Raw genomic sequence first — 19,303 nt, 5'->3', positions numbered from 1 at the left:
AAAAAAAAAATCTATGAATCTACCATTGTTAAAAACAATAACAAAAAATCTTGCGGGTATAGGACACACAAGTGTTTTCTCCTCCAGGGGGCGCCTGAGGACTCGTAGATTCGAAGCATCATGTAAATCTTTATAAGACGACTTTATAAAAAGTGCTTTGTCCAAGAATCACAATAACTATCAAATTTCTTTCTTCTTGGGCAAAAAAACAAAACAAAAACAACAACGACAAAAATAACTACAGCTGAGACGTGGCTTTGTCTGAACAGAATGGGTCTTTATTCAGGAAATGAAAGAAAAAGATTGTAATCAACACCCCATTTAAATACAAAACAAATCAAAATAAGGAACATGATATTCAGTTTGCATATCAAAGAGCCATTCAGTAATAATTACAGTCTGAACACTTCATAAACCACTTGTGTGAATCTATACACAAACTTGATTTAGAAACTAGAACATTAACATTATTACAAAGATTTTAGCTTTAAAAATAATTCAAATTGAAATAATATTTTAGCAGTTAGCATCATAAAATTATATATTCATATCTTTCCACATAAAAATACAAAATAATATTAATGACATATAATATGAAAAATTATCCCAAATATTTCGCTACTATTAGAGTAAAATAAAAAACAAACAAAAAAACAAGAAACAAACCAACAAACAAACACAAAAGAAATAGAAATATGCATGAAAAAGTTTCTCCTTTTGTTAGCAAAACACTATCCAAAATAACTACAATCATTTACATCAGTACAAAGATATCTGGATTTAAAAATAGTTGCAATGAAAAAAAGGGGTTTCATCTTTTCTGACAGTAAAAAATGACACTGTGAATCAGAAATTTGCAAAATATGCAATGAAAAAAATAAATCTGCATTAAAAAGGTATACACTGCAATTCTCACTTTTTTATACAAACATTAGAAACAGTATTGCACGTCACAACACAGATTCGAGGTTAGTAAGCCTTTCAAAATGTGTTATATTCAAGTTTCTGAGTATCAGTGAGGGGAGGGCTGATACCCTCCATCTAACCAGGGAGAGTCTCAAGTGTTTTCCATGAATGCTTCCTTCCTTCAAATAAACTACACCACCAACTTAAATAGTAATCAAATCCATGTGTGCTAAGCAATAATACATAAATAGATTCATACACACACACACACTCACACAAACAACTGCACGGATGATGATGATGATGATGATTCAAGAAACGGCCTTTTGCGTGTGAACGTAACCATAAATACGTGGGCAAATCAAGTGAGAGTCAGAGGTCTACAGAAATAGAAAAATACTATTTAAATCAAATAGTTATCTGTCTACAAAAATAGTCAAATAAATATGATTTTTCAACGAAAACCCACACATACACGTACGAAGCAACAGTGTTGAACACGGAGAACGAACGGCTCGGCGTTCAAACGGCGATCTCCTTCCGTTCGCTACTTATTCAGAGCAGATCGCCGTAATCTGGGTCCAGCGTCTTACACAATACATCAAATAAGTTACTATGCAAAAATAAAGATATTTAAATTATCCAATAGACTTAAAATAGGTCGCAATTCTTCTACAATGAAACAGTACACAAAAAAGTGATCGTGATACAAAATAAAATAAAATAAAATAAAATAAAATAAAATAAAATAAAATAAAATAAAAGAGACTGTTTTGCGTTCGACTCCAAACGTCAGGGAAAAAGGGACTGGTTCTCTCAGAGGAGAAACGAGAGGAGAGAAATCGAAAAAGGTAGTGCATCACGTGTCCTTGACAGTCTGGGACACGTCAACAAATAAATATACACACATATATATACGCAATAAATAAAACACACAATCGCAGCTCACCGTTGACACGTGAAAGGTTAAATCACATACACGACAGTACGACGAGGGCACTGGATTCTTCACCAAACCCGAGAACACAAGGATATATATATAGAGTGCAAAACAGAAAGAACAGTACAGTACCAAAGGGCCGGTGCTTCTGTAGAGATTGTCCATGAGACCGACAGGCTTCCTTTTCTAACGTCTCTCTCCTCTCTTTTCTCCACGTCTGTTCTTGTCCGGAGAATCTACTAGAAAACACGGAGCTAGGCTCCGCCCCCACACAGACAACGACCACAGGTCACGGTTCCTTCGCCATTTCCTACCAACTACATACATGAGCGACTGTCGTAATGAGAGGGGTTCAGGGGTGTTCGGGAAGGGCAAAGGTTAAATGTCGATCCTCTAGATCGTAGAGTTTAAATCGAACTGAAACCTCAATTCATAACTAGACTCACACTGCACGAAGACGAGACACGAAAACCACAGGACAGCACACCGTCTCTTGACTAATTATCGAGTTACAAAATGGCGGAACTCACTACTCTAAAAACTAACGTCACTTCTCTCGTAATAAGTTCGTAAAGGAATCATCACAACAACGCATGCAAAGGTTTTACAAAGAATTTTACACTGTTTTTTTTCTCCTTTCGTTATTAGTATTGATTATCTTATATCTACGAGTCTTTTTCGCCTCATGCTACATAAATTCCTCTGTTTATCGTTAATATGCATCATGTTTTTTTTTTTTTCTTTCTTATATGTGCTGGTAACCTTTACACTGCATGCAAATGATGTACAGCCACAAACATGCACGAAAGATTTCACATTCTGTGTTTTCATGTCGTGCGAGAGGGAACGGACTGCATTTCTGTGTGTGACGTCGCCTGTGACGTCACAATGGCGTTTCATAGAACGCCGACACTATCTATTCGTTATATAGCAGCAAAGCTTCTTCTATAGCTTGTGATTAAATTGCAAGAGTAGAGCAATAACAAGCCAGATTAATATTCTGAGGTATTGTCTTTTTTTCTTTTTTTTTCTTTTTTGCCAGTGGAAAATGGAAAGTCTCAGTAATTCTTTATTGAATCATTCCTATTCCTGCTAAGAGCACATTGGAGCGAAAACATCGGGGAGGGGGGAAATATTACTCTCTTTTTTTTAGTATTTGGCGGCAAACGTCTCGTTTTCAGACCGCGCGTTTTGCTACCTTTGGTTAGAGGTCCAGGGCAGGCATCAGAGATTACATCATCAAGGGTTTTCCAGAGACAATTGCGCACTTTGCCCACTAGGGGGGGATTTAGCAGCAGACGGACACAGAACGGACAGAACGAATGAACAGAATGGACAGGCTGCCCCCCCAAGCGAAAACATTCTCCTTTCTACTTTTTAAATCTCACATATAAAAATAATTTGAAAAAACTACAAAAAATCAATCTCTTTTTTTGTCTTAATCTCCTTTTTAAAAAACACGAAGGTACCACAAAAACTCTGTTCCGAGCCTGAGATGTACAGGGAGGGAGGAGAAAGAAGTGGTTTGGTGAAATAAACTGAGGCTTGTAGTGTTTCTGGCTGCTACAAAAGATAAAGATATATTTATATATTTATAGTCATATATATTCTCTATATACTGTATACGGTTGAGTACTCTATACTGACAGCTTGTGTTCGGGGGCCAAACTAAGCATCTTTTTTTTTTTCTCCCCGCAGCAGACGTTCCCGGCTCTCCCGTCTTTAGTTCCAGCGGAAGTGGATCTGGCGGGGACGGTCGGCTCCCTCTTTGACCAGCGGCTTGTGGAACTCGCGTCCGGCGCGGGAGTGGATGTTCGCCCAGCAGAACTCGCAGTAATACTGCAGGCAGGTGACGTTGGCGCAGAAGAACGGGGCGAACTTTCCGCCACAACGCGCTCCCTGGCATTCGTCACACAGCTGGTCGTCCAGCACGTACGGCTTCACCTCCACCTGTGCCGCACACATGAGCAAAACATGGTTGAGTTTGGTTCATTCCTACTGTGATATAATCATCATTAAACAGTGCTGTAATTTAGTTAGTGTGGTGAAATATTGATACATTTATAGCCTTGAGTTTCTCAACATCATTACATCATCCAAATGTTATAATAATTTAAGGAAATAGGGTATTATGATATCTAAAACTGAGATGTGATTAATGTGATTAATGCTCTATACATCACTGCAATCCCTTGTGAAAAAGAAGTGCACTTAATTGTAGTGAATGTGCATTTGTAGTGTACTTCAAATCTTAAAAGTATATTTTTTTAAATAAAAAATGTACTTGGAGATAATATAATAAATATAGCTGCGGTCAGTTATCGGGGTTCAAGCTTTTTAAAGGCTTTAAGCACTTGCACAAAAAGATATTACGTTTTATTTAGCAAGCGTGTGTAACCACTTAAATCATAGAAGAAAAGACCATTTACAGTCAATACAGGCAGTTTACCATTGGAAATATATGGGTTTTAAAGTTTTTTAACAATTTAAGCATCACCTATGGTCCGATCTGCTTGTTTAGAATCATGTGTCACATGTGCTCACCTATTATCGTGACCTATTTTTTTTTTTTTTTTTTTTTTGATTATTATTGATCTAGAAAGTCCAGAGAATTGTACTGTACTGGTTTGGTTCCGATCGGGTAAAAAACCTAGGACTAGTTTGCAAAAGTAGGTTTTTTTACATAATCGTGAATATTTAATGAACAATTTGATTGACAGCAGTGATTCAGCAAAATTGTTCATTATGAGGAGATCTATCAAATGATATGCATATTGTGTGGATGTGTGAAACACAACGCGATTACAGAGCCGTAAAACTCATTAGCACCACCTAGTGGCTGATTTCTTTAAAAATTCTCACAGACCTCTAGGACCATGAGTCAAACATGCCCAATGAGTTTCCTTCCCCGTTTCCTTCAGATCGGCCTTCGTTAACCTTGTCTAATAGGTGCTCAAACTTCATTGGCCATGTTTTTTTAGATACGTCAATGTCCTCATAGACCATCATCGCACCAAGACACTGCATGCCAATTTTTAAGTCAATCGGACTAACAGTTGCGTAGTTATAGTTGTTTTCATGTTTTTTTTTTCATCTTATAGCGCCACCAAGTGTCCAGTTGCAACAGTTTTCAAAAAATCCAAAATACCCGAAAATTTCGCCAAAACGATGAGCGATTCCGAGGCATGCATCTTGTGAATCTTGAGGATTCCAACGATATAAGACACTTGAGCCTACGCCTACACTGCAAAAAATGCTGTTCTTACTTAGAGTTTTTGTCTTGTTTCTAGTCAAAATATCTTAAAGTTCTTAAATCAAGAAGCATTTTCTTGACAAGTAAAAATTATTTTCTTGTTTTCAGGAAAAATAAGTCAAAATTAAGTAAGTTTTTCCTTAAAACAAGCAAAATAATCTGCCACTGGGGTAAGCAAAATAATCTTATTTCAAACCAAGAATAAGCCATATATATATATATCTTGTTTTCAGCTTGGACTAAGATTATTTTGCTTACCCCATTGGCAGATTATTTTGCTTGTTTTATGGAAAAACGTGCTTAATTTTGATTTATTTTTCCTGAAAACAAGAAAATAATTTGTACTTGTCAAGAAAATGCTTCTTGATTTAAGAACTTTAAGATATTTTAACAAAAAACAAGACAAAAATTCTAAGTAAGAACAGCATTTTTTGCAGTGTAACGGTTCAGGAGTTATAAGCCATTTCATACTTTTGACCGCTGTAGCGCCCCCGTCAGGCCAAATGGGGCGAGCCTTGGTGACGTTGTAGATGGTGTGAGTACTACCAGCCCTCAAAGTTTCAAATCTCTACAATTTATGGTTTGGTCTGCCAGATCACTTTTAGGGGAGAGTGCTTTACAATGAGAATTCATTACTATGGTTCTTAACACACTTAAGTACACTTTTGTGCACTTTATAATAATGTCAAATTAAGTTTTACTTTAAAGTACATTTTAATTCATTGTTTTAACAATCTGTTGTCATGCTTTAAAGAAGTACACTTATTTTCATGTGTTGGCTAACATGCTAAAGCACATGTGAAGTATTTCAGCCGTTGACAGTTTGACACGCGATCTGAATCATGATTCGATACACTGATTAATTTGTGCTCCGAATCTTCCTGAAGCAGTGTTTTGATGAAATCGGCCATCACTAAATAAGTTGCTATTTTGTTTTTTTTTGGCACTCCAAAAATATTCTCGTCACTTATAATATTAATATTAAGCCACTGTACTTTTAGTACCTTTATGGATCTTGAGAGAGGAAATGTCATTGCTCCCTATGAAGGCCTCACGGAGCCATCGGATTTCAACTAAAATATCTTAATTTGTGTTCTGAAGATTAACGAAGGTCTTACGGGTGTGGAACGGCATGAGGGTGAGTAATAAATGACAGAATTTTCATTTTTGGGTGAACTAACCCTTTAACTTCAAGTGTAGTGTTATTTGATATTATTACATTTAAAATGAATATATTTCTAATGTACTAAATACATAATTACAAATTATTTAAATATATGACACACATGAGGTTTCAATAGAAATTACATTAAAGTATATATTTTAGTTTACCATAAATGCTTGTCAGGTCATTCAGCAGTAACTTTAACCATATTTCAAACACGATACAAGTAAATATGAAATTACATATAAAGATGTACTAAGGTCCTGCTTAAGTTCACAGTGAACTTAATTATATCTGCAACAAGAACTCTTTTAAAGTCCCTCTGTAGTCAATAATTTTATCCCTCAAAACTTGAAAATTACATATTTAAACTTTTTTTCCTGTGAAAAAAAAATCTTAATGCTTTAAAATGACTTGAATGTAACTCTACATCCTTGCCTCATTTAAAAAAGATCTATCCACTCACTCGCACGAGCTCAGAGATCCACTCGGTCAACTTACTGAGGTAAATACTGCACAATGGTTTCGCTTTTTTACAATGTCGGACACAAAACGGTAATTAATATGATTAGCGTTTTGCTTGACTACGTTATCAAACAGCTAATAATGTGTTGCTAATGTTACCGTTCGCGAGTCAGACAGCTGCCTTCTAACAATCATATCCTTAGAAACGCTTTAAACAACCAAGAACGTCAGTGGAGATAGGCATATAGTTCATCAAAACTTCGTTATATACGTCATACACCAGCAATATTGCTAAATCTACCCGATTTTTCATATCAACAGAAAAATATAACGGGATACCCTTCTCCTGAGACTCCCTTGCATGGTCAGTTAATGATGAATTTGCACATGGTTTGTCTTAAAGCATATTTAAAACATAAGATAGACATATGAACAACATTAAAACTTAATTTTCACCACAGGGGGACTTTAAAAGTAAGCTAAACTTCTTCACAAGGGATGCACTTCAATGTAACGGATGAACTGGAGGAGATATTAATGAAACTGTGGCATACAGTATTTGTTGTTCTTTGTTATAATACACATTTTGTCAAATCTGTATTTCTGTATACAGAAAATTTTAAACATACAGTATGAACACTATACACTGAACTTGCAAGGGTAGTATGCTAGTGTGCTAGTCTCAAAGATTGATGTAAGGGAAGTCTGATTACCCGTTTGTCGATGTCGCCGTGCTGCAGCTGGACGAATCGGGCGCTGATGGCAGCGATGTAGCTCTGCTGATTGGAGAAGGCCACACGCCCCGCCCCCTTTGGGTACTTCAGCTCTGGATCCGTGTCAATGCCCGCGTAACACACTCCACCATACAGACGGTCCATGATCATGGCCAGCTCCACTGCAGAGCACACAATAATAAAAACACGCACATTAGCACACTTTTTAATACTTTATTTCAGCTACTGTGAAATGAATTCTGGAATCTTTGTTGCGATTAGTGGCATCTCTTCACAATGCTGACATTCTACGCTGTAATTTAAAACAGGCAGATGTTAGGCGCACCAGCTCTCAGTGGACGAGGAACTCCTCCTACAAAGATGGTCTTGCGAGGGTCCAGCGGCTGAGAGCCATCCATCACAAAATCACTGTCACTCAGGTTCCACGGGCGAATCTGGACCTGAAACAAACACCACACAGATCAAACAAAGATACCCTTACATTTAAATTATAAATGTAAATTTAAATATTTACATTTAAAAATGAATATATTTTAATTGTACTAAATTGCAACTTTATCAATAAGTATAGTTTAATTTACCATAAATGCAGTACACTTTAATCATATTTCAATAAAAGTAATTATGAAATTACACATAAAGGCGTCCTGCCTAAGTGAGTCAAAAGCTCTCTATAGTTCGGCTACATGAATTAATATACATTTAAACTATAACACATTTCCATTTAATGGTAAATAACGTGTCAGGAGACATTCAGTTCAAACTTAAGTATGTTATTTCTGTAACAAGTATTCTTTTTAAAAGTATGCTGAAGTGTACTTCTTTTTTACAGTTGAAGCATATTGAAAACTAGAGATGTGTATTCTCTGTTCTGGATAACTCAGTAATGTTTTGTAGTGTCACTTCTGGTTTAAAGAGATCTAAGACTCCTGGCGGAGATGTTTGTCTGTGCAGTATGTGTACTCACAGGCTTGTCTTTGATGGTGGGGCTGGACACACACAGGTAGAGTTTGCCATCCTCCTCCAGACAGGCTTCGATCAGGGCCTGCACTGAGCTCTCCTCTTGGAACAGGAGGAAGGCGTAACCTACACAACAGGAAGGAAGGCTGTAAACACGACCATTTCTGACTGAATGAGCAAAAACTAAAGGTGCGTCCCTAATCGCATACTTGTGCACTATTCTATGCTGTTTTGTAGTATGAATAGTGTGAGTGTGTTCACACTGAAAATAAAAAATAGAAAAAAAGCACTTTAAATACACTAAATTAACTGAAAAAATTAAGTGTGGAATGTTGGACACTTCATGCACTCTGATGTTGAGTGACAAAATAACCTTATGAAATTCATACACTACATGATTGAGTACATAGTGTGTAAGTGCATAGTGTATAGTGAGTGATTTGGGACACAACTTAAAGGGAAAGTTCACGCAAAAATAAAAATTACCCCATGATTTACTCACCCCCAAGCCATCCTATGTGTATATGACTATCTTCTTTCAGACGAATACAATCGGAGATATATTTTAAAATATCCTGGCTCTTTATAATGTTAGTGAATGGGGAGCGAGATTTTGAAGCCCAAAAAAGCACACCCATCCATCATAAAAGTAATCCATACGACTCTAGGGGGTTAATAAATTATCGTTTTAGACTTGAAATTCGTGACCGGTGTTTTGTTTTGCTCTATCCCCTGAGCTTCTGCGTTCATCATTGCGTCATGCGTCAGGTCAAAGGTCACTCAGCTACTGCTGGAACTCGACTCGCGTACGGTCGTCTGACAGAAGCTAGTTATTATAGTTTATAAAGTTTTAAATATTGGTATTTTTCTTACAAAAACCCATTGCTTTGCTTCAGAAGGCCTTTATTAACCCCCTGGAACCGTATGGATTACTTTTATGATGGATGGATGCGCTTTTTGGGCTTCAAAATTTCGCCCCATATTCACTGCCATTATAAAGCTTGAAAGAACCAGGATATTTTTTAAATAAATCTCCGAATGTGTTTGTCTGAAAGAAGATAGTCATATACACCTAGGATGGCTTGAGGGTGAGTAAATCATGGGATAATTTTAATTTTTGGGTGAACTATCCCTTTAAGGATGTAGTAAAGGAATAAACACAGCATCCAGAGGCACTGGGTCATTCTCACTAGTTATAGAGTGCACGTTATTCATTATTATATATTCAGTCATTTGATTTCAGTTAATTAATACATTAAAAATGTAATTAATAAGAATGTGCAAACAGTAACAATCCCATTGCAGTATACACATACAGATCCTGGATTTCTGTGAATATGGTGATTTTTCTAGAAGTACCTTTAGGCGGGAAGTAAGACTTGCTCTCTGCTTTGTGTGGCCAATCAACAACCAGGTGACCAAAGCGGCGAAAACTGCTTGTGATTTCATCTGTGTGAGAGACAAGACACTGAGAATCAGAGAGAGCTGCAGGAACGTTTGCAGAAGCTTTTTCATACAGGAAACATCATGATTTTAATCTACATGTGTAAAAATTGTGTAAAAGTGGAACTTTTCTTTTGCAGCTTGTTTCAGTGTGAACCCTGATCAATATATCTGTGAGGTGAGGGATCAGTTCAAATTCTCCTCAGACTGACAGTAAATCAACATCTCTCATCAGCGGCAGCCATTTTGTTTGCAGATCTGTTTAAGGTTTTATGTGTCTCAGTGTTGTTATCAAGTAATCTGCTACCAGAGAGATGGCGGAAAGATTTCAGTGGCGTCCTGCTTCATAAAACATCTAGACAGAGTTCAATTAATATAATATAATATAATATAATATAATATAATATAATATAATATAATATAATATAATATAATATAATATAATATAATATAATATAATATAATATAATAATATAATAGTTACATGTACTGTCCTGTGACCTAGTCTTTCCCCAGTCTGTCTGATTAGTTCATTTGATCCACCTGTGTCTCGTTAATCATCCCATCACCTTGTTTAGTCCTTTGTTAGTCAAATTTATGTTTATGTGTGTATGTGCTTTCCTCCTTGATTATTATTAAAAACCCATCTTGTGGATCTCTGAGTCGCCTCATCTCTCTAACATACACCAACTGAACAGAAGAACGGACCAATACCGCTGGAGTCCAACAAACTGAATGGGTTTGTTCCTCATCCCTGAGGTGAGCTCCCCATGCCTCCCTCACCGTTTGGCAGCGGAGCGTCTCATTGGACTCTTTCAGGTGGGACGTTCGCTGGAGAGGTATGTGGAGGAGTTCGTAGAGTTAGCTTATTTGACAAACTGGTCGGATGCCTTGTTGCCCTGTTTCTGGAGGACTGGACGAGAACACTATCCTTTGTGAACCTAGTTATGTTTCCTTAAACATACAATATTTATCTTGTATTTAAACAACCCAAATTCTTTGTGAAGAGTTTCAGGATTATAAGTGTAACCTCGTCAGTCTCCCGGAAACACGGGCGGCCTGGCCAGTTTGTCAAGCTCCGTCTTCCTCCACATACCCCTCCAGTGAATTGTTCCCCTGTGTCCTGCTGGACCCACCTACCTCCGCTGGGTCCAGAAGGAGGAAGAGGAAGAATGCAAAGCTCTCTCCAGCCGCCGCCGCCGAGCCAGCCGCTCCAGCCGAGCCAGCCACTCCAGCCGCTGCCGCCGAGCCAGCCGCTCCAGCCGCTGTGTCCCCACTGGTCCCGTCCAGCTCAGAACTGTCCGTGCCCCTGCTGGTTCTGTCCAGCCCTGTGTTCCCTCCCAACCTCCCTCTCCCGCCTCCTCAAACCATCTCATCGTCTCTGTCTCCTCTGGTACCCCTCTGCCTCTCATCAGCTCCATCACGTATACGCATGGATCCGACTCGATGCTTCAGGCCACCAGTGTCACCTTGAACTGAGGATCTCCTGGCTCCGCCTCCAGCCTTTGAGTCCAACACTCCACCGCGGCCTGTCGACGCTTCGCCTTCACTCCTCCCTCCCTCCCTCGGCTCCACCGGATACCCTCAGCCTCAAGACTCCACCGGGCTCCCTCGTCCCAAAGGCTCCGACTTGGTCAGACGTCGTCCAGCCTGCACCTACGGTTTCGCCTGGCTCCTCCCTCCTCCTTCGTCCTCAGTCGCACCGCCTCCGTCTCAGTCTTCAGGTTCCCGGATTCCACCTCGGATGCTCGTCGTCCCGGCTCCAGCTCGGTCTCCAGATCCAGCAGTGTCGGTTGGGCTCTCCGGCATTCCAACTCCACCTGGATCACCATCATCGGTGGCTTCTCCATCGGCCATCCCCAGGGTGGCGCCTCTCATCTCCCCACGATGGTGCTCCTCTTCCTCGACTCCACCCTGGGGCCTCATCATGGTTTGTCTCTGGACCAACCTCTGGCTCCTCCTGCTCCAGGCTTCCCCTTGGCTCCTCCCACCCTCCACTCCCCTTGGACTATTTTTGTTTTCTGTGGACTTTTGATATTTTCTTTGCCCTTCGCCCCCCTCCAGAGCCCCCGCCCCCCCCCTCAGTTGGACTCCATACGCCGCGAGGCCGCGCCAACCCGGAGGGGGGCGATATGTTACATGTACTGCGTCCTGTGACCTAGTTTTTCCCCAGTCTGTCTGATTAGTTCATTTGATCCACCTGTTTCTCATTAATCATCCCATCACCTTGTTTAGTTCCTTTGTTAGTCACATATATTTATACCCTGTGTTTGCCTTCACTCATCGTCCATTCTCGTTTATGTTTGTGTGTATGTGCTTTCACTCCTTGATTATTATTAAAAACCCATCTTGTGGATCTCCGAGTACACCTCATCTCTCTAACATACACCAACTGTAACAATAATATAATCATTTTTATATTATATTTTAGATTGAATTTTAGAAACATTTTATATTAAAATATGATATTATATATAATACAATAAGTGAAATATGAGAGAAATATAATATTATAAAATAAAATACAATAAAATATTTTGAATCCATTATTATACATTCTCCAATATAATATAAACATTTGTAGAATCATTTTTATATATTAGATTGAATTTTAGAAACACTTTATATTATGATGTAATATATATTGTATAATGCGTGAAATATGAGAGAAATATATGAGCGAAATATAATATTATGAAATAAAAAAAAATATTTTGAATCCATTATTATACATTCTCCAATATAATATAAAATATATATTAGGCATATCTTAATATATTATAAAATAAAATAACAATATAATAATTTTAGAATTAATTATTATTATTATAATACCATTTTTTAAATGAATTCAAATAATTGGACTGCCAAACAGAGAAGGAGGTGTACAAACAAAAACTGCCTTCAAAAACATCTAAACTTTTATAAAATAAAATAAAAATGTTTAGAATATAATATTATTGATTTTTAAAAATTTAGCATGGCATTCATTTTAAACATCACATACAATTACATTTGAGTATGTCACAAAAATGTGAGACAGTTCAAGGCCTCTCTGACACGAACCTTCGTCGATGTCGGGTGGCAGGCCGCCCACAAACACCTTGCGGGAGAACCTCTCGATGCGCTCCCCGTTCTGATGGGGGTAACAGTGAGGAGAGCCCAGCACCCCCTGGTTGCCATGGCCGTCGTCTAGGAGACCGTCATCAATGGGGAAGAGGGAGGAGCGTCCTGTCAAAAAGAGAAAGATGTGAGACACCTTACACTATTAATATCAATCTTGGGTGATCTGATCTCAAATGCCAGTCTTCTGACATGGGAAAGTGTCAAACAAGGGCCCTTGTTTTGGTGTACTCAATATATACCGTGTTAGTAAGCAGTTATTCATGTCTAAGGTGCAACAGGACACAAACTCAGTACTCAGTTCAGCGTAGCACACTTGTTTATGACTTCCTCTGAATGTGGTTTGAGAGATCTGAACCCTGTTGTATTTAGCGCTGTCCAGTTGTGATCAGACCACCCGAGACAGGATCATTCATTTATGTGTGTCAATGCCTGTGTGCATCACGGGATGTGCAGTTTTCAGTCATTATAAGCACACGTAATCATACCGATAACTGATCAAGTTATTTCTATTGGTCAATGAAGATAGAAATATCACAGCGTTTGAATACACAGAGAGCAGCATACACACATTTACACCGTACACAGACACATGCCACACAGATAGCGTAACGAACAGATTTACCTCGTCGTCTCCCATAGCTCCTCGCTGCATGTGAACACAAACAACACAGAATACTGTGAATCAGCTGACTGAACGCTTCAATTCATGACTGTCAATACAGGCAAAGGTTTATTGATGAAATATTCACTACAGCTGCTCATTATGCTCCACTAGCTAGACCTAGGGAATGGTCCATATGACCGATCATGATATCATTATTTTTGCTGGAAATAAGGCTGTTACCACACCAAAATGTTTGACAATTTAAATACCACAGCAAAAACTAATACTTTTACAAGCCGTTCTAACAGAAGTATTGAGGTAAGAAATACTACAGAAACTGAATGAAGTAATTGGATGTAAAATAAAACACTGATGGTCTTCACTGTATTAAAAGCATTGATTCTTGTTCTATTAGGCTGCTGTCACTTTAAGAGCTAATGCACAGATCCAATATCCTGACACACATCAGCTGTTTACGATGAAGACCTCACTGTATTCATGTGAATTTTCGCCAAGACAAGCATTTTGGCATGTTTTTAGCGCATTTGGGAGCAACCTGATTTTACTACAAATTCGTACTATGTGATTTATAGGAAAAGTTAGCATCAACCTATCCTTCTGAAAATGTACGAACAAAATCATATAAATTCACATGATTTTGCTAAAAAGTAAAATAGAGAGACTGTGTTGGAAAGCTGCAGCAGACTTCATTTCCCGACAATCACGATTGTTCAAACTGAACGATGAACGTTGAAAAAAAAAAAAAGTTGAAAATTTTCACTTATAAGTTCAAGTTGAGCTTTATTGTCATTCCGCTACATGTGGTGACATACAGTGGAACGAAATGTCGTGCCTCACAGGACCACGGTGCTACATACATACAGACAGTATAAACACAAGTAACCGTTATACCCGTTATACCACCCACACCTAGCTAGACCAGCATCAAAACCAGCATAAACTGCTCTTTTCAGACGAATGAAGGTTCAATATAAGGTTGTGCTGAAGATTTTAGCTGTGATAGTTCCTCTTAAAGGGTTAGGTCACCCAAAAGTGAACATTCTGTCATCATTTACTCACCCTCATGTCGTTCCACACCAACCTTTGTCCATCTTCAGAACACAAATTAAGATATTTTTGATGAATAAAAGCCTGAATACAATCTGTTCATCATATAAAGTGATCATGTCTCTTCAGAAAATTTGGAGTAAACCACTCGATTCATGGATTAGTTTTATGACTTTTTTTGATGAACTTTTTCAAGCATCAAAGTGTCAGTTGCGTAGATGTCCATGGAGGAACAGAAATTTCTTAGATTTCATCAAAAAGATCTTCATTTGTGAAGATGAACGAAAGTCTTATGGGTGTGGAGCGACATGAAGATGAGTGAATGATGACAGAATTTCCTTTAAGAAGAGCGTTTAAGAAAAAGAAAACCAGAATGAAGCTTCACTGCTGTCATTCCTCAAAGCACAATATTTCAGAAAACCTCTTCCCGTGTCACTCCATATAAATCACATGACAGGACAGCACATGTTCCAGTGGATCAGCTGACCAACATTTGTGACTGCTCTTAGAAATCATGTGACGTCCTTCACGCTCATATGACCCAAACTAGCAGTAAAACCAGTTAAACAGCACCAGTGTTGCCAGATGTACGAATAATTATTGTATTTGTATGATAATTTTGACCTCTGTACAATGTACGATCAATAATGAAAAAAATCCCATAATGTACAATCATTTCAGAATTTTGTGACACTTCAAATGATGGTCGTTATAATCGGCTTATACTCATTGATCTAGCCGTGGATCCTCTGTCTACGTCATGATTGTAAGGAGAACGTGAACGTTGTAAGGCATGTCTTCCAACTAATCTCGTACGTCTTCTCGGCCAATCATCATGGAGAACGACTCTCTCTCATAAGCACAAGTTAACGTTCCTGCCGCAGCGCTTTTAGGTCAGTTGTTTCCCACTAAGGTACGCCTAGTTTTTTTTTTCTATTGAGGTAATTTGCAGGTCATGTCAAAAAGTTGTTGGTCTAGATAATTAGCTGTATTCTGTACGTTTGACTCGTCAAGTCACCTTTATTTATATAGCGCTTTTTACAATACAGATTGTGTCAAAGTATAGCTGTACAGAGATAGAGTGAACATAATTTTGGCTGTACAGCAGCTGAAATAGTGTGATTGTCCAGCTTAAGTTAGTTAAGTATTGATTCATTCCTTTGTAAAAATCATTGGTTATTAAAGGGATAGTTCGCTTATACTTCATTGGTTATTAAAGGGATAGTTCGCTTATACTTCAATGAGTGCTAGACATCACTTCCGCTGTCAGAGCGCGATCAGACCTTACTAAGCGATTGCTGAACGCAGTTGGACATAGTGGTGTATTAGAGGTAAAAAATGATATAAATACTGTTCGGTTTCTCACATAAACCGATCGTTTCGTGTCTTAGGACATCAATGTGTCGTCACGAGCCGCAGGGTTTAATGGATTTGTCTAATCAAGTTTTTTTGACTCTTATAAATTGTGTTACCACTCACTCGCATTGTTTGACTGACAGACAGCAACGGTTGGAGTTAAAAATCATAATTTGTGTTCTACTGAAGAAACAAAGTCACCTACATCTTGGATGCCCTGGGGGTAAGCAGATAAACATCAAATTTTCATTTTTGGGTGAACTATCCCTTTAATTTAGTTAATTTACCTATAGGCTACTAAAAACTCGTGTACGATAATTTTCTTCCAAATTCGATAATTTTGAGCTTCTGGTATGATACTTGGACATTTCCAATCTGGCAACACTAAACAGCACAGTCCCATTATCCCATTATCTGTCTACACTTCACTTTCATATAAAATAAGAACAATTAAAGCATAAAAACACAATAAGACAGTGGAAGCATCATCCCGAAATAGTTTGATTGTTTTACTTACAAAATTTTACATTTTCTGCAGAATATATGCTTCCCGCCACAATGCAATAGTTTGTAACTAATTCTCCACGTTCCCCTCAGTCTTTTTACACAGCTCAGGGTTCAATCCTTTCAGAGAGAACTCCACTGACTATGAGTGCAGATGGACACTTTCTATCTAGTGGACCTTTCTAAGCTGTCAAATCACTCACATATGCACTGTTTTAGCTTGACAATTTCAGAGTAGCTTCCCCAACACCAATCATATCGTAACATGTATAACGGCCATCGGCCACCCTGCTCTCTAAGATATTGGAATTAGCCATCAAACAAAACAAAACAAAAAAAATCTATACTGGTCAACGACTGGACCAATTCCAAGTCCATTCCCCAAACTGATAACCTGGTCTCTAGATATGGCTCAGGTCAATCCACCAGTGTAAATCTATGGGGGGTTGTATTTGTAATTATTCTGGTTAGGGGTTAGTTCAGATTACTCACCCTAAATATGAGCAGTAGTAATAGTGATGCTTGACTGATTAAAGACACAAAGCAAACAAAACGAAGCCTTTTGGCTACAATGACAGTTATTTTTAGAGTATAATCTATGATGATCCAATTATCCAAAAAAGAAAGCAACAGCTGTTTCAGAAACATGGCATCACCAGAGAGCAAACCACAGCTTCAGAGATCTAAAGTGAGCGCAGCGAATCGAGCAAGAGTTCAGTCGCAATGGAGCCCTACTGGCAGATGCACCGTCTGGATGCTGATTGGTCAACCAAGACTGCTATACTGTGTCTGTAACATAACTTTACAACAGCAATATTAAACAAACATAAGTGGCAAAGAAAGCCAACTGCGGTTATATGACTAACATGTATGAAAGACTTTAAACCTTTAAGACTTTCAGATCCACAGATGAAGACATCGAACTACACTGGGGCCTCAATTATAAATTATTATATTATTATATTATAAATTAAACATTAGATACCTATAAAACACTTCCTTAAAGGGTTACTTCAGGATTTAGCATTAAGCTTTGTATTAGTAGAATACCACCAGTATTTTCGAATTACCGTGCTTTCCCCCTTCATATCAGCCCGAGATGAGAGATTTATGCATTTTTATTCTGTAAAAAAGCCTCCGATGGCGCAAAAATCGTCATTTTTGCGTCATCGGAGGCTTTTTTGGCCAGAGGCTTAAAACTACAGCCAGTAATAGCAAGTAGTTCGGCATTTTTTCGCCACGCCCATAACATATGCGCGTTTGAGGCATAGGTTTGAGGTTACTCACGGACATAGATCAAAGATTTTATCAAAAGTGGGTGTCACAGTTATATTTTTAAGCTTACAGTAACATTATTTTGTTATAGTCTGCACTACATCAGTGGTTCATCTCGCAAATTTATCGGTCTCTGCAGTCATCTCAACCAATACAACAACAGGCTTTTGTGGTAAGTTAGCATAAATAGATAAATAGACTAACTCAGTTTTACAGAACAGTGGCTTTACTTTGATAACAGTCAACTTATATGCAACTTATATGTAATTGTCTATCTAACGTTACTTTGCTAAGTTTGCAGTTTTACTGCTACCTACAACACTACATATAGGCTACTGTGTTATCAGAAATAAGAGTCTAGTATCAGCGAGTCTTACCTCTAGGCGAATACGCTTAGGCCGTGTGTCCACCAAAGCGTTTTTAGCCAGCTGAAAACGCTAGGCGCTCTGCTTAAAACGTCCGTCTGTGAGCGCGCTGTGAGCCGTGAGAGCGCTTCTGCAGCGCAGCATTTTTTTTCTGTTGAGACGCTTTGTTGCTATGATACGGAATATCCATGTCACTGTTTACTTGTAAATGATTTTGCAGGAATTTGTTTCAGCCTTAGGCCGTGTGTCAATTTAGCACCATTTCGCTGTAAATGTATGAACTAACTCACGATTGTAACCGATAGGCGTGGTTTGGGCATGGCCTCGCAAGGGCAGCGAAACAAGTGCATTCTGGGAGTTGTTGTCTTTCATCCACATTAGTCAAAAATACATTTTCTGCCTTTTCTCAGTCTAGAAAGCTCCAAATTCAAAAATAATTTCACATTTCTACTACATAAATGACCAATTTTAAATACACATTCATCTTTCCAGGGGTGATGTACCCCTTTAACATCTTTAAAATAATTTATTTTGGTCCAAAGTTGCAGTGACCTTCAATGTCATTTAGAATAGGCAGAACGTTTAAAGGTTTAGCAGCATTTCTCCAACCATTAAATAGTAATGTAACTACTATATTAATAATAATAGTCCTGGATGCTAACAGACATCCAATCACGCTGAAACACACAGTACAGTAAGGGTTTGTCACATCATCACACATATCTAGATTCCCAGGCCTGTTCTCAAGATGGCCTCTGCTACACATGAGCATATTACAGACAGAAGGAAAACAACAAACTGAAGCTCGCTGTCATAATTACCATTGAGCATGAGTAGACCGTCAGCGCCGGGGTGGGGACATCCCACACGGCCTGAACATGAGAGAAGAGACAGAAGAGAGCAGTATGAAACATGTGTCAGTGTCCCAACACTTAGACAGCTGCCTATGTAGGGAGCAGATTTAGACATCTAGAGAAGGTAAACCCAGATCACATTGTCACAAGCTCAGTGGAACAGACCAGCTGACAACTTTGCATTGTTATGATTGATACATCATATCATTAGCTTAGCAAACATGCTAACAACAGAGAAGTTTTCCCTTGTCGTTATGAAGCTAGCATCCACATCAGACATAGAGC

General features: G+C 38.4%; 1 protein-coding gene across 4 annotated transcripts in view; it reads right to left on the bottom strand.

Moving 5' to 3' along the window:
* Window positions 1–258: 258 nt before the first annotated feature.
* cpeb2 (cytoplasmic polyadenylation element binding protein 2) overlaps window positions 259–19,303 on the bottom strand; it is a 41,862-nt gene continuing 22,817 nt past the window's right edge. Inside the window, exons 4-11 of one of the 4 annotated variants that reach the window (XM_048177541.1) lie at window positions 18,986–19,036; window positions 13,615–13,638; window positions 12,933–13,097; window positions 9,783–9,872; window positions 8,431–8,549; window positions 7,789–7,903; window positions 7,443–7,624; window positions 259–3,796 (exon numbers count right to left, since the gene is read on the bottom strand). In XM_048177541.1, coding sequence (XP_048033498.1) covers window positions 3,569–3,796; window positions 7,443–7,624; window positions 7,789–7,903; window positions 8,431–8,549; window positions 9,783–9,872; window positions 12,933–13,097; window positions 13,615–13,638; window positions 18,986–19,036 — 974 coding nt within the window. In that variant the 3' untranslated portion in view covers window positions 259–3,568. The remainder of the gene's footprint in view (window positions 3,797–7,442; window positions 7,625–7,788; window positions 7,904–8,430; window positions 8,550–9,782; window positions 9,873–12,932; window positions 13,098–13,614; window positions 13,639–18,985; window positions 19,037–19,303) is intronic. The other 3 variants (XM_048177542.1, XM_048177543.1, XM_048177544.1) reach the window with 3 other exon arrangements.

This window comes from Megalobrama amblycephala, linkage group LG24 (assembly GCF_018812025.1).
Source record: "Megalobrama amblycephala isolate DHTTF-2021 linkage group LG24, ASM1881202v1, whole genome shotgun sequence".
Classification (NCBI taxonomy): domain Eukaryota; kingdom Metazoa; phylum Chordata; class Actinopteri; order Cypriniformes; family Xenocyprididae; genus Megalobrama; species Megalobrama amblycephala.
The sequence above is the reverse complement of the archived record's forward strand: the minus strand, read 5'-3'. Positions and strand labels throughout refer to the sequence as shown.